The sequence below is a fragment of the Phodopus roborovskii genome, unplaced genomic scaffold, assembly GCF_943737965.1.
Source record: "Phodopus roborovskii unplaced genomic scaffold, PHOROB, whole genome shotgun sequence".
NCBI lineage: Eukaryota > Metazoa > Chordata > Mammalia > Rodentia > Cricetidae > Phodopus > Phodopus roborovskii.
Window position 1 is genome coordinate 13,369,681 of NW_026126410.1, and position 12,772 is coordinate 13,382,452.

Sequence of the window (12,772 nt, forward strand, 5' to 3'; positions counted from 1 at the left end):
GATGACAACCACAGCATCAGTCCTGTTTCTGCTCAGTTGGCTAGGGATTCTGACTGATTCTATCGCAGTGACCAGTCCTTCAGTCAGCCTTAGAGTGTGCAGCGTGAGCTTCATTCATCCCTTTTAGCTCCAGTTTCAGGACCCTGAAAGTTAGAACTGTTTTTCCCTGACTCCATGCCAGTCCTTTTACTTTGGAATCCATTTTTAAGTAGTAGATATAATGTGGCTTTTGAATACAGTGAGCAGTTATTTGTAAAAGCTGTTTTGAGGAACAGTGTTGAAGTATCTATGGTAGTAATCAGACACTGAACAAAAAGTACCCATAATAAACTACTTCATAGTATAGCTAAAGGATTACTGATTCATAGTTTATATTAAAACCCGTAAACATTAAAAGAACTCTTTGATGTAGAATTGGATGTGGTGTTACTAATAGGAGTAGCACCTAATTCATTCACTGTTTTATGTGGTTCATGATTTTGAGTTGGGGGTGGTTAATTGATACTTACAGAAACACTATTTTGGAATGTAAGGTTCCCTAAAGTATTGCTCTTGTTTGAATCTGTGACAGTGCCATATACCCTCTGGTATGAAGAGAGGGGAAACCATACATGAAGTAAGCTCTCAAGCAATGCTATGGATTACCTGGTATTTTTAGGATTTCTTTCAGTTGGTGCTAAGACAATAAAATATACTTTAAACAATCTGAAAAGAACAGGAGACTCAAAACAGAAAATTTATGACCTCAGGGGTATAATCTGGGAATAATATGTTCACAGCCTTAGCACCAAAATAATGAGAACAGAGATGTTTTGATATAATGCTTTCACTGTAGATAAAGATGAAGATCCATTTAAATCATAAAGTTAGGCTGCAATGGCTGCCAATATTCAGGACTTTAGCAAGCAGGATTTTTTTTTTTTCCTGTAACTATTTTTGCCAGTTTCACCAGTTTGTAACTAATATTCATTCCTCTTAGCTGCTGTAATATATAAACTATGTTCAAATAATAGGAATCTGTTCTTTATTATTCTGAAAAAGTTGTACTAATAAGATTAGCCAAATATGCAAATTTCCATTAATGTTAAGCACTGTGTTTTCTTCTTTCCTTCCCTCTAACACTGAGTTCTTTTCAGGGCCTAGTTCTCAGATTTCACTCTCAGGCTTCTTTAGAGACTTGTGCATACAGTTATTTGTCTTGTGTCCTGTCTGACATATTCTAATTGTTGAAAGGTTGGCAAGTAGAGACTCTTCCTTTTATTCCTGCTCTTGTCCAACACTGATTTCAGTCTTCAGCACCTCTACTGGATGTGTTTTTTCTTAGTGCAGTTGACTTAAGTTCCTTCTTGGTGGTGTTATAAAAGATTCAAAGCTTGTCTTTATAGTCCCATTCTCAGGAGGCAAAGTCAAGTTTATCTTTACACTGATGTAAGGTCCCTGCTTTAACACACATAGCTAGCCAGCAACTCCTAGGAGTAAGTGATGCACAGGCTGCCGATTGCACACGATGGTTCCTCACCATAGTCCAGACAGTTCTCTTCAGTTTGCAGCAAGTCCGCATGAGGAAAGTTGACCCCAGGTGGGAGAACTACAGTATGGGAGAGAAAGAACAAAGGGGCACTTCTCATACTGCCTGAATCCCAGCAGATTTACATGTCCAGGCCATGTGTGTCATTACAATAACAACTCCTGCTCTTTAAAAGGTGACCGGTGTGAATTTCTGTGCTAAAGCCTAATCATTACTCAGTTTAGTTTTCTTTGTGAAAAAAATAGCTGAATTTTTAATTTAAATTTTTTGAGAATTTCTTAAGTGAGTGCTCTATTCACATTATTTGCATCATTTCTATCCCTTTGTCTCCCTCACCTCCAACTCCTCCCATGTATTCCCACATCCTTTCAAATTTGTGACCTCGTCTTCAATTATTATTGGTACATACATGTACATATGCATGTTTGAATCTATTTAGTGTTGCTTCTATGAACCATATTTTGAGGAAATTAAGTTATAATCTCAGTCAAGTCACCTTTGAATCCTCCAAATCTTAATGCATAATTAAAATATTGTAATTAGTATTATCTCTGACTTTTTTCCTTTTACTTTTAATTCTCCCTCTTAATAAGCAATCTGTCAACCTCTCTGTAGATGCTGAGGACGTGTTCACTTCCCGATCTTTCCAAGCTGTTCAGAACCCTGATGGACGTTCCCACTGTAGGAGACATTCATCAAGACAGTCTTGAAATAGAGGAGCTTGAAGATGAACACATTAAAGAAGGTCCTGATTTTGAAGACACGTGAGTGTAAACTTTAATTAACAGATGAAAGTATCACTGTGACATCTGAGTTGAGATTTTGAAGGATCCAGATAGCATGACCTACAGCTGGCTTTTCACTACTCAAGTTCTTACAACCAGTTAAATATAGTTAGCCTCTTGATAATGTATGCCTGCCTCTAAATAATTTATTATCTCAATTGTTTATTTTTGTGTTTACTGTCTGTTTTTCCCATTGATATCCATCTAGTACAGTGATGTGACTAGAGTACAGAATTACTAAATAGTGATTGAATGATCAATTTTCACAGGATAATGGCTGTTGAATGGTGCAATCTCCATTATACTAGGATTGTGATGGGAAATTAGGAAGTATTAAATACTTTGCATTTCCTTAGGAAAATACCTGGAAGTGTTATGTCTATCTTTGTGACATGTTTGATTTGAGTGGTCATTGGTGAAGTAGACTGGTTATTTTATTTGTGTAATTTATGTAGGAGTGGGACAGGGTAACCGTGTGTGTGTGTGTGTGTGTGTGTGTGTGTGTAACTTTATTGTTTTCACAAAATTTCTTTGTTGTGATTCATATGGATTGTAGAACTCAGGAAGGAAATGTAACGATATCTCTGGAAGTTAAGGGAAATGTTGGCCAAGCTTCAGACAAGAATCCTTGACCTCTTCAGTTCTAACCTTGCAAGCACCTCAGACAAGTATCACACACTTGGGGGCAACAAAGCCAAAGCATCCTGTAATGAAGGGCTAGAGAAAGTACAGTATTGGAGTCCCATGCTGCAGATGCAGGGGGTGGAGAGAGAGCTCCCCAGGTAGATGAGCTCACCATGTGTGAAGCCCAGCTGAGTCAGGATTGCTGCCCCTGACATGATTACTTCGTCAGTCCTCATAGAGACCTGTGGGTTCTTACTAGGGGCCCAGTGGTTTGGAGAAAGTTGCTTTAGTCCTCTGTTTTAGTAGGCTGCCTGGTGAACACAACATTCAGCACCTATGTAGTTGCAAAATGCTAGGTAATGGGTTTTGTGGAAGGTTTTCCTCAAATAGAAGTAAAATGAACAGTTTTTAACTGAGCCAGCTGTAACTAAATTATTCCTAAAGTGCTATTCTGTATTTACTTGTTGTTTGTCATTGGAAACTGATTTTAGTCCATATCTTTCTCAAGATGTTATAATGGGAAAGCTGACTAAAAATTAAGCTTGGGGCCAGATTCATATACCTGACACATATTTTAAGTGCTGACTTCATAAAATGTTGAATATTCTCAGGCAGTCAGGCTAGCCTCACTTGTTTAACTCCCATATGCTGTTGTTTACTCAAGCTAACAAGAGGTCAATATTTAGTCACCACATCAAAGGGTACATGAGTTAGACTTGTCATTACACACCAAGTCAAAAGACTTTTGTTCTGGTCAGGTCCTTTTCTGGATCTTCCACAGACTCCAGTTGCTAGTTAGTATTCTAAGTACCAAGTAAAGGTAATTTCTATGTAAATAATATTTTCTGTTTCCCTTAATGTAAATTGTTTTCAAGGTCTCACTTGATATTTGCATTTGAGAGTTGAGTCTGAACTTTTGGAGAGGACATCATCAGCTCTGTGCCTAACTTAGATTGCATTTTTAGTAGATGAAGCCCTCTCCCTAGGGACATCCCTGAGCAGGTGTCTTCACACATCAGACTCTAAAAGAACTCTTTGTCTGCAGACATGTCCTCAGGGACCAGCCTTGGTATGTTTCTCAGATACTGGAGAAGTACTCGAGGACAGAGGTCGGTCTTGTTTGCTGTTCACTGACAAGGCTTCCAGATATGTCATACTTTGGTTTACAGTTTTCATATCTCTTAACATGAGTTTTGTTTGGATAAAATTTAAAAATAGGATGAAACTATTTAGTAAACCAGTATACTATACAAATATATTATTACTGTATAATTTCATGTTTTACATGCTTTAAATCTCACAAAAATAGAATTTATATGCTGACTAATGCTTTGAAAACAAGATTCTCCTGTTAGGATTATGGTAGTTGGCTTATTCTTGGGAAAATCTACTTACATATTTTAGAAATGTTTTCAAGACTATGCACAGAAGGGAAGTTTCTGGTGATTATTGTATTTATTGTATCATCATCCTATTAGCCTAAACCAAAATACAAATACTATACAAAACCTTGACTACATGTCTTTACAAGTTCAAATACTTTCACTTGGAAATCTGTGCATATACTACACAGCTAGTATCCACATGAAGATCGGATGAACTGACATGACAAAGTACGTGTTTCTTTCAAATTTTCTTTTAAACATTTGAATATTAATTCATTTTTTAGAAAACAAATGATAAACATCTTTGCTTTCTTAAATTTTCCAACTATGGCTGGGACAGAGAGACACAGAACATTATTTCAGAGTTTAGGCAGTGACCAATGCTAATAGGCACATGATACTCCTTGGTAGATATAGGACCAATTTAAGCAAATGATCTTCTAGTTTATGAGTTTCAGAATATCCCTCATGTTCTATATTTCTCAGTTGTATTCACCCTCATTTCCTTAGCTAAAAACTTTTTTTTAATCTACAGTTAGGAAGTACTTCTAACTGGGAGAGACTGCATATGCGTGTGTTGAGTTGAAGTACCATTTCAAATTAAATTCAAGTTTAGACAATGTTCATTTTAATTCTTTAAATTCCAGTGTGTTTGAAGAAACTGACACAGATTTACAAGAGCTTCAGGCCTCAATGGAGCAGCTCCTTAGGGAGCAGCCTTGTGATGGATACAGTGAGGAGGAGGAAGAGCCTGTCTTAAAAAGTGGCAAAATGGAGCGGACAGCCAGGGGGACAGATGCGGCAGATGAGGAGGACAACCCCAGCAGCGAAAGTGCCCTCAATGAGGAATGGCACTCAGGTGCATGCCCTTGGCTGTGGGCCTGTTTCTTTCTCTGTGCTCAGACTTTTCAAGTAGGGGTCTTTTTCTGACATATGACGTGGCCATGGCTCCTTTAAAGCTAAAGTGTGTTCCTGTGTTCACTGCGTGTTCCACACAAGTGTAAGTTTCACATCTCTTCCTGTTGAGTTAGGGCAGTGACTCGTGAAGCATTTTTACTCTGGTATTTGCTCTCCGTTTTTTGACTTGTTTTTCTAGTAATAAAGATGATAACTTAGTTTTAGTGTGCCTCTTGGCTCATCTGTGTTCTGCATGTCTTTCCTGTTATCATCCTTTATGATAGGTTTGGCTACTTAAAAATACACTTTTTCCATTTGTTTCCAAACTAACATTTAGAAGTGAAGTTCCTGGGAATCTTTCTTCATAGCCTGATTTACTTTTTATTTCTTTAAAAGAAACAATTCTCAAAGTAAGATTCTTGGGCAAGAAAGCTTTCTATGTGCTTTGATGGGCAGATGCCATAGTGATGACTGCTTTTGTTGAAGGTAGAAGAGTACAAGAAGCCATAACTCACTTGTCATTGATGCTACTCTGTTAGTTCTGTTAGTGTGAGAATTACTTTTAATTATAAAGAATGTTTTTTTTTTTTCTTTTTAGATAATAGTGATGGTGAGACAACTAGTGAATGTGAATATGACAGTCTCTTTAACCATTTGGAGGAACTAAGACTTCACCTGGAGCAAGAAATGGGCTTTGAAAAGTTCTTTGAGGTTTATGAGAAAGTAAAGGTGCGTCAATTTCATTGCGTCATTTCTCCCTGTCTTCCCGTATGAGCCCCCTCCCAAATTCGAAGCCTCTTCTTTAACCATTGTTGTTATATACACATATAAAAGAATACACAGATGTATCACATGGTTTCCCATGATGATTTGTTCTCTTCACTTTAATTAGTGTTTGCTTTTGTAATGATCTCATGCTATTGTAAAGATAAGCTTCTTTGTTGAGGGGTGAGATCTACACTTACCTGTGAGTGTAATGGGAAGTGTTTTGATGTAGTTGGGAGTCAAAGTAGCAGCAGTGGGTTTTCTTCTAAAATCCCTGACCTCACCTGCTGCTTATAGTGGCTAGGTTGGTTTATAGTACCAGGCATGACACCAGGCCCCCAAAGTTAAACAGGCCTTGAGTCCTAGTTAAACAGCTCTTGGTTACCACCAAGATGTATGTGCCATTATTGTACAATTAGAAGAGCTTGCTGTGCTAGTCATTGTTGTGGTTCACAGGCTGTTATTGTTTCTCTTCTTTAGCAGCTTCCATATTAACTTACATTTGGTAATTTGGCATAGGCTATTCACGAGGATGAAGACGAAAATATTGAAATTTGTTCAACAATAGTTGAGAATATTTTGGGCAGTGAACATCAGCATCTCTATGCCAAGATTCTGCATTTAGTCATGGCAGATGGAGCCTATCAGGAAGGTAAAGTTTTTTTTTATCTCTTCATATTTTAAACAAATGTGAGACAAAACAAAACAAGATGACACTTGTAACAAGAGGCATTCCTATCAAATGGGCTTTGATGCAATCTGTACTGGAGCCTGTCTGACTCTTTGTAGCAGCTGTAAAATTTACTGTCCTGTCACAAGACTTTATTGCCTTAGGTTCTTTAAGTCACTGCCCTTTAGTTCATAAGTAACATTTGAATGAATTTTAATGCTTTATTTATCTATTTATTGGATTGTATGAGTAGTTTGCCTACATGTATGTATGTGCACCTTTTGTGTACATAGCCCACAAAAGCCGTATGAGGGTATCAGATCCCCTGGAACTGGCATTCCAGATGGTTGTGAGCTACCATGTTAGTGCTGGAAATTGAACCTGGATCTTCTGCAATAGCAACCAGTGCTCTTACCCACTGAGCCATCTCTCCATCCCTTAAGTAAAAATTTTTAAGTCTCCTAGTTGAAAACTCAACAGCTCTAGAAATTAAAATAACATACCATGATGTACCATTAAAGTTCTTTGTAGAGGAAAAAATGTAAAATTCTGAACATGAATTTATTTCTCCTTTTTTTGGTAATATTTTTATTTAAATTTGAAACAAGCTTATTTTTCATGCCAATCCCAGTTCCCTCAAAGAATTTATTTCTAACATGGTTACCAAAATTAATATAATTAATTTAAAGATTAAATTCATAGGCAAAAATTAAGGATTTTTAATGTTGATGTTTAATTTTAACAATGTAATTTTTCTTAAAAATATATTTATATTCCCTCTTGTTTAAAATTAAGGTAATTTTTAAAAATACATCCAAGTAAAAAATAAAAATAAACTATCAAAGTATTTGAGAAAGCATCATATTAGATAAAGAAGCACAAAACAAGAAGTGTAGTAAAAATACAATAATGTTTAGAAGGTCTCCATTCTGAAAGGTGGAATACCTTTGCAGTAAACAGGAACCCTGACTAGTAGAGCCAGAGAGGCCATGGGACAAAGCACACTTAGGTCTCTAAAGGACAGCAGTCTGTGGTATGGAAACCATTCTCAGTGACCTGTTTTCTCTTGATTTTGTTCTTATTTGAGATAATGTCTTGCTGTGTACTCTAGGATAACATCAAACATCTGCCTTTTCCTGGACCACCATGCCTGGATAGCTACCATAAGTTCCTTAAAGTGCATATTAATACTGATCTCTTGAGGGGAGGAAGGGTTATTTCCCCTTGGCACAACAGAGTCCAAGGTCTGTAGATCTCAGTACAGACTGAAAGGTTAAGAAAATATCCTTAAAACAGGTGTTTTATTTTCTGAAATGACAAGCGATTGCTTGATCATTAAGATGGAAGTCTCTAAACTAACCACTGTCTGAAACTCACAGGTTCTGATTCTATTGAGATCTTATATCCCAGCTCTGCTTCACTGAAGTGAGAAATAGCCTGTGATTTTTACATGTGGATTTCATAGGTTATTTTTCATGTCATTGTGTAAGCTAACGGCACAAGGCCAGAGAATGATTCTATTTCAGTAAATCTGAGGCAAGATGTAGCCAGTTCTTTCTCATTCAGACTGGTCCTTCAGGCAGCTCTCCACGAGTCTTGTTTCGATGGAGCTTTTCACAGGAGTCGGCAGCAGTGTGCTCGGGCTGTAGTGCTCCTTGTTAAGTGTCTGGAAAGCCTCTCTCTTGCTTTGCCCCTTCAGTGGAGAACTGTGACAATCAGCTGAGCCACAAGGTAGGATTGGTACAGCCGAGTGGTTTCTAAAGGCTGCCTGACTGCATAGAAGCCCATTCACCTACAAGGACCAAAAGCTAGGCTGGGCCATACAGCCCTCAAGAAACAGGATGAGTGTGCTGCAGTGTGCAGTGGAGACAGGTGTGAAACCACAGCGCTCACTGTCTCAGAGCCTGGCTGTCTTCTCTTCTGCCTGGGGAGAAAATGTAAAGCAGTTTTAAACCCAAGTGGCTGCCTTCAACAAAAGACAAGAGAGAACAAACTGCTTAGTGTGTCCTATAGCATATTTTAACTTCTAATATAGCTACTGAATAAATACATGTAAAATACATTATCTGAGTAAAAGCTAACATGATACGATAAACATTAGACAGTTAAGTGCTAGACAGTGATTGGGTTTGGAATAATGGGAGCCCTTCTTGTATGGAGCAAATGGATCTCAAATCAAGCTGTCTTATGTATAGTTGTATTTTAGATATTATCTAGGAGATAAATCATCTCTTATACATGGTGCTTACATACTTTTATTGTCTATGGTAAAATGTGATTTACCTCATTCAAAATGATGATAAACCAGTATGAGACATATTAAAAAGAAGATTCCCTTGAAAGACTGTCTGGAAAAGTGAGGTGAAGATATTGAGGGAAACACCCCAACATGAGCCAGTGGTCTGTGCTTACGTCCACATAGACAGTGGACCTGCACACCTGCCTGCTCACATGTGTATAACACACTGCCAACAAAACTTTAACTTTTTAAAATGACCTTCTAATATCATTTCTGTTGAATTTCCCTGGAAATTATCAAGTCCCCCCAAACCTACCATTCAGTTCTTCAGTACTATTACAGTGCAGGTTTTGGGAGCATTAGTAACTATCTCTGGTGGTAAATTAACACTGACTAGCCTATATGAAACTGCTTTGTAGAGTCAGAAGTCAGACAGGTAGCAATTTTGTGAGTTATTTAAAACTGTTTCTAGGAGTTCCCTCACGAGGAGAATTGAATGAATGTAGTGTGGCCAATGGTAGATTGGCATAGACCACCAAGTTCTCCATTGAGCATCAGCAGACCAAGCATGCAATTTGTTTCAGTATCCCTTCCCTTCACATCCATCCTAGATGTAATGTTATATTGTGTTTATGTAATGAAATTCTGTACAGCTATTCAAGTGAATGAACCAAATCTCCAGCTATGAATATGCATATGCCCACAAGCCTAAGTTAAATAAGTCAGATGTGATACTATTTATATAACATCTGAAACAATCTTACCTACTTTTGCATATGTCTAATAGCAGTGAAAAAGTATAAGCAAGAAGAATATACATTAATTTGGATGTGCTGAAAAATGTCCCTAGAAAAGAAAAGGTCACTAAAGTGGGAAGGTATACAGCTTGTAATATGCTTTTACTTAAATGTCAAAATCAGTAGAACCAAAAGTTAACTCTCAATGCTGGGTAGACATATGTGTGTTCATTGCTTTCTTGATTATCTGAAGCAATTTATAGCTGTAAAGTGAGTAAATTATAGTAGAGAGTGGTGTGTGACAATGAAAATATGTTTAAGTCACTTGAAGTCCTGATGGGTGGCAGGGTTAGGGAGGGTCCTAAAGGAGAAGGCATCAAAGCTGGGTTTTCGAGATGAATAGCAGTTTGTCATGAGTTGTTATGCACAGTCCTGTATAGAAGGGTGCAGAACACTACAGTAGGGGAGTGAGTCAAGATCGGAACTAACACTGGGGATATTTAAAATAGTGTCATGATCTGCATTACAGATGATGAAAAGCCTTACAGGCATATTCATCCCTGAGGGAGTAGTAGGAAGTAGGGTCTGCACAGAGTGCACTGTTTGACATGATGGTTCGGATTTCCTAGGATGTAAAAGAGTGTCCTTTGGCAGTATTAGGCAAATCAACAGGCTGACTTCATTCAACAATGCTGTTTTAAGGATAAACATTCTTGTGGTTTTAATGTAAGAATGGTTAATTTCATTATGCCATACTCATAAAATGGAATGATGTGCAGACATTGAAGCTCACATAGAATATATACATCATTTGTTGTACAATATTCTTCTGTGGTGAGGACTTCACTGTATACAAAAGTTGAAAACTTTATAGTGAGTCTGGCATCCCCACTGCAGAGACTCTACCATGAGCATTTATGATATTTTTTCTTATCACTTGTACTTCTTTAATCTTTCTGTTTGTGTCTTATGTGGAAAGTTCATGTCTCAATTCTGCATCTTGGTCTAATGTTCTTAGAGTTAATTGTCCTTCAGGAGGTGATCTGAAGATCTATAAATACTTTATTGTAACATTAGTTGTCTTTGATCATTTTTATTTCCACCTTCACACTTTGTATAATATTGCCTAGATGTTATACAATGCATATGCGCTATTATAATAAAATTACATTTAAAATTGAATTAATGAAAAAAACTGAACTAATGATCTCCTTTGGAGAGGAAAACATTTTTTAAAAAAAGCTAGATACTGCTTGAATTAAAAAGAAGTGAATTAATTCTTTTTCTTTTTCTCTGCAGATAATGATGAATAATCCTCAGGACATTCTCTAATATTCAACTATATGAAAACATTTGAACTTGGAAAATAGAGATTATTTATGAGAAATACCAGGTTTAAGATGGGCATACTTAATGCATGAAAAGATTGAGAAGTGTGGTTTTTTTCTTACATTTTATCTACTTTATTTTTTTTTATTGGATTCTATAGCTGACTCCTATAGACTCCTATTGAATGTATATGTCTTTAAATCATCCCACCAAAGCATTGACTGGGAACTGGAATTAATAGTGTTGAAATTTATCACGATATAAGGAACTACTTTTAGCAGCCATCTTTCTCTTGAAGGAGTAGCCCATGTCATAAAAGGCCCGCCTTTGGGTTTATTGAAGTTTCAGCATGACTCTTTTTCTGTCTGGAGTTTTTCATTCTGGCTAGCAGTTCTACATTAAATAATCCTTGTCAAGGGCTCTATTCAAATCTCTACATTTTGAAGATGAAATTTTAGCCTTGAAGTTTGTATTCCCAAGTCATTTTTCAACCACTGAATATCTGAACTAGCTTGGTGGAAACAGGCTGTGGAAACAAACCTAAAAAAATCATTGAAAGATTTGATTATAGAAAAATAACAAAGTTGTTCCCTGATACTTAAAAGTTCCTTCATTTCTTCTGTTTCTTTTTATAGACCAGAAGTGGTGTATCTAAAAATCAGGCTATATTATTTAAACCTGGACCTAGCATATAGCATAAAATTTCCCTTTTGTTTTTAACCCCTCTTATATATGTGCCTCAGTGTCATCTGCATTAAAATGGAGACAGGAGCCCTTCTCTTTTGGCACCCTTGACAATCTAGTAACTACTATGGGAAATGGTTACCAATTTTTTTCAGTATGAGGATTTAACCATGTCATTACAATGATGGTCACATAGTTTCAGTTATGTGAAACTGTATAGAGAAACAGTTATAGTTTCAGAATACACCAAGTATACATGGCTCGTATACAGTCTGAATGTTCTTAATAATAATAGCAGAACTGTGTGCTTCTCATTACCAGTCAGCCTGATTGGCATAAGCTGTCATCTGAAACATGGACTCTTGTACTGTATTGACTTCATTATGTATATTATTTCTAATATCCAAAGCTAAATACTTGATTTTTATATTTTTATTTTATACTATTAAATTTGTATTATGTACCTGAAGTATACGATCATTTGTCTTTATTAGCAGTGTTCTCAATAGATGTGTCATCTTTTTTCCCTGGATTTTTTTTTTTTTGTGTGTTTGTTTGTTTGTTTTTCTAGTATTTTAATTATTTTTTACATTCCAATACCAGTCCCCCCTCCTTCCTTTCCTCCCATTCCCCCGACTTCTCCCTACCCCACCTCCCATCTGCTCTTCTGAGAGGAGGGTAAGGCCTCCCCTAGGAAGTCTAAGTCTGTCCCAAGGCACCTCTCCACCCCCCACACCCCTGTGCCTAGGCTGAACAAGGTATCTCTCCATATAGAATGGGCTCCACTAAGTCAGTTTGTGCATTAGTGTTAGATCTTGGACCCACTGCCAGTGGCCTCATATATTGTCCCAGTCACACCATTATCACCTATATAAGGGAGTCTAGTTTGGTCTTATACAGGTTCCCCATTTTGTCAGACTGGAGCCAGTGGTCTCTCATCTGTGTCGTCTTAAGGTGAACTCACAATGGCAGGAGTATGTGCAGAGGAGAGTGCATCTGGAGACATGATGCCAGGCAGCTGATGAGGCTGAGCTCGGGCTTTTAAGTAACCCTTGCTTGAAGTTACCATAATCTGTAAGAGCCCCTGATAAGCTGAGGCCCTCCTAATAGGCCCCACCTCCTCACTATC

General features: G+C 37.3%; 1 protein-coding gene across 4 annotated transcripts in view; it reads left to right on the forward strand.

The window, feature by feature from the left end:
• Window positions 1–12,151, forward strand: part of Nek1 (NIMA related kinase 1) — a 115,043-nt gene extending 102,892 nt beyond the window's left edge. For all 4 annotated transcript variants that reach the window (XM_051182461.1, XM_051182462.1, XM_051182463.1 and 1 more), the window contains 5 exons: window positions 2,144–2,292; window positions 4,970–5,181; window positions 5,818–5,948; window positions 6,504–6,636; window positions 10,930–12,151. In XM_051182461.1, the coding sequence (XP_051038418.1) occupies window positions 2,144–2,292; window positions 4,970–5,181; window positions 5,818–5,948; window positions 6,504–6,636; window positions 10,930–10,943 (639 nt within the window). In that variant the 3' untranslated portion in view covers window positions 10,944–12,151. The remainder of the gene's footprint in view (window positions 1–2,143; window positions 2,293–4,969; window positions 5,182–5,817; window positions 5,949–6,503; window positions 6,637–10,929) is intronic.
• The last annotated feature ends 621 nt before the right edge of the window (window positions 12,152–12,772 follow it).